A 1,989-nucleotide genomic window follows, 5' to 3' on the forward strand; every position below is an offset into this window, starting at 1 on the left:
ACACACACACACACACACGTGGGGGACGTGGCATACATTCCTGCCAAGGGTTTCAAACAATTGCACCGACTAACAGCACTAAGAAATGTAGGAATGTGCCAACAAAGGCAAGGAACAAGAAGACTGCAAGCTAGTAAACATGGATGGAAACCGTACAGGATTTAAAATGTTAAAAAAAATTATCTTTGCAAAAGATTATATATATTAGGAAGGAAATGCAAAGGGCAGACATAATGCATTTGGTGAGAAACACAACATTTGTTATGCAGTTTCTATACATTTCAAATGTTTTTTCCCCTGTGATGAAGATAGACGATTGTGTTTTCAGTATAGTAATTGTGATTTTAACTTTGGCTATAATCATTCAGTCTTACTAAGTGAAGACAAGCTACTGGAATTGTTTTAAGCTTTTAATCCTTTTGTCAGTCTACAGTGGCAGACTAACAACGCCAATATGTCCAGAACCATAACTGTTTCAGATGTGTGTGACTGATGATTTTTTCTGTGATTATTAAGGTGGAGTTGGAGAGGAAGCTGGAGTCCACCACCAAGTCTAAGCTGCACTACAAGCAACAGTGGGGGCGCGCCTTAAAAGAGCTGGCCAGGTTCAAACAGGTACTGTTTCAGTGGAAAACAACCTTTCTATTTCAGAGTGTTAGCTTTTAAGAGACCTATAAATTGGAGTCTGTGAGGTCTGTTTCACATCTTTAACAGATCTGGTAGTTTTGCATGTTTTAGCCAATCAAACATAAATAGCCTCTTAGTCATTCTTAGTCCAAAGTATGTGGATCCAAGAGGCCATTAGAAGGAAATTCTATTCAAAATGAGCATAGAAACTAAAACAACTGACACGCCATAACAGTGGAGATGCTAAACAGAGCTAGGACAGCAACTAATGAATTAAAGTTGATTATTTGCCTGATTAATCAATTGTTCTTAAAATATCAAAACAAAAACAATCTCCAAATGTTCAAAACCCCAAAAAGATATGCAGCTTTCAACCAAGCTGGAACCAGTGAATTTAATCACATTATCAAAATAGTTAGAATAATTAATAGAAAATTAATTTGTTCGACTACTTGATTAATCATGTCAGCTTTACACAGAGCCAAGTCAAAGCAAGGGACAAAAAAACAACAACAACAACAAACAAATCCGAAACAAAAGACGCACCTTTGAGACAAACTTTACCACCAAAATAAAGATGAGCTTGGGCCTCTCTGTCCTGACAGTGGCCATATTTCACAGCAGATAATAGTAGTTTTTCTGTGTTGGGACGTCTGGCGGGTTCAGACGCTGCAGCTTTTTAATCTGGTGCTGGAGACGAGCTGACAGTGTTAGGACATTTAACAGCTCTGTTTAAAGACACACACAGCAAGCAGAGGAAACTGAGCTCAGCCCGGCCCTCATTCGTCAGCTGACATCACACCATGGCTGCGGGAGCGTCGACAAATACATGAGTACACAAGTACAGTCAGTATCAGTGAGGCTGTGCGGACGTTGGTTCCATATAGCCGTGAAAGAAACATCAAACTGCACTTAAAAATATTCCCAAGTACAGTAATATTGGCAGCAACTTGTGCTAAATTTAAAATTTCTGTTTGATTAGACCTGTTTTTATTGAAGAATAGCATCGCTAATGAAGCTCCGCTAACCTGGTGACAAACATTTAATTTCTTACGACTTCTTCACAATAAAAGCATCTGGTCAGATCACCACTTTCATTGTGAAGAAGTCAAAGGAAATTAACGGTTAGAATTAGCGGTAACTTTCTAAATAAGGCTCATATCTGGAATTACAAACAGAAACACAAGAGTGAAACTAAACTCCAAACCACAAAAGTACCGAGAGCTAAACACAGGGAGCCAGCTGAGGGGAGTTACGGGTTGGCAGGGGCGGTTCCTGATACCAAGCGGGACCACAGCAGCTCGGCTCGGCACAGCATGACACGGCTATCCCCTTCCATGAGGCTGTAGTGGAAACACATGT

General features: G+C 40.0%; 1 protein-coding gene across 1 annotated transcript in view; it reads left to right on the forward strand.

Annotated features, from left to right (window-relative positions):
* LOC118326303 (centrosomal protein of 120 kDa) overlaps positions 1–1,989 on the forward strand; it is a 19,855-nt gene that overhangs the window by 10,656 nt on the left and 7,210 nt on the right. The window contains exon 18 of the mRNA XM_035659282.1: positions 517–615. Coding sequence (XP_035515175.1) covers positions 517–615 — 99 coding nt within the window. The remainder of the gene's footprint in view (positions 1–516; positions 616–1,989) is intronic.

This window comes from Morone saxatilis, unplaced genomic scaffold, assembly GCF_004916995.1.
Source record: "Morone saxatilis isolate NCDOM2014 unplaced genomic scaffold, NCSU_SB_2.0 Contig16, whole genome shotgun sequence".
NCBI classification, from domain to species: Eukaryota; Metazoa; Chordata; class Actinopteri; family Moronidae; genus Morone; species Morone saxatilis.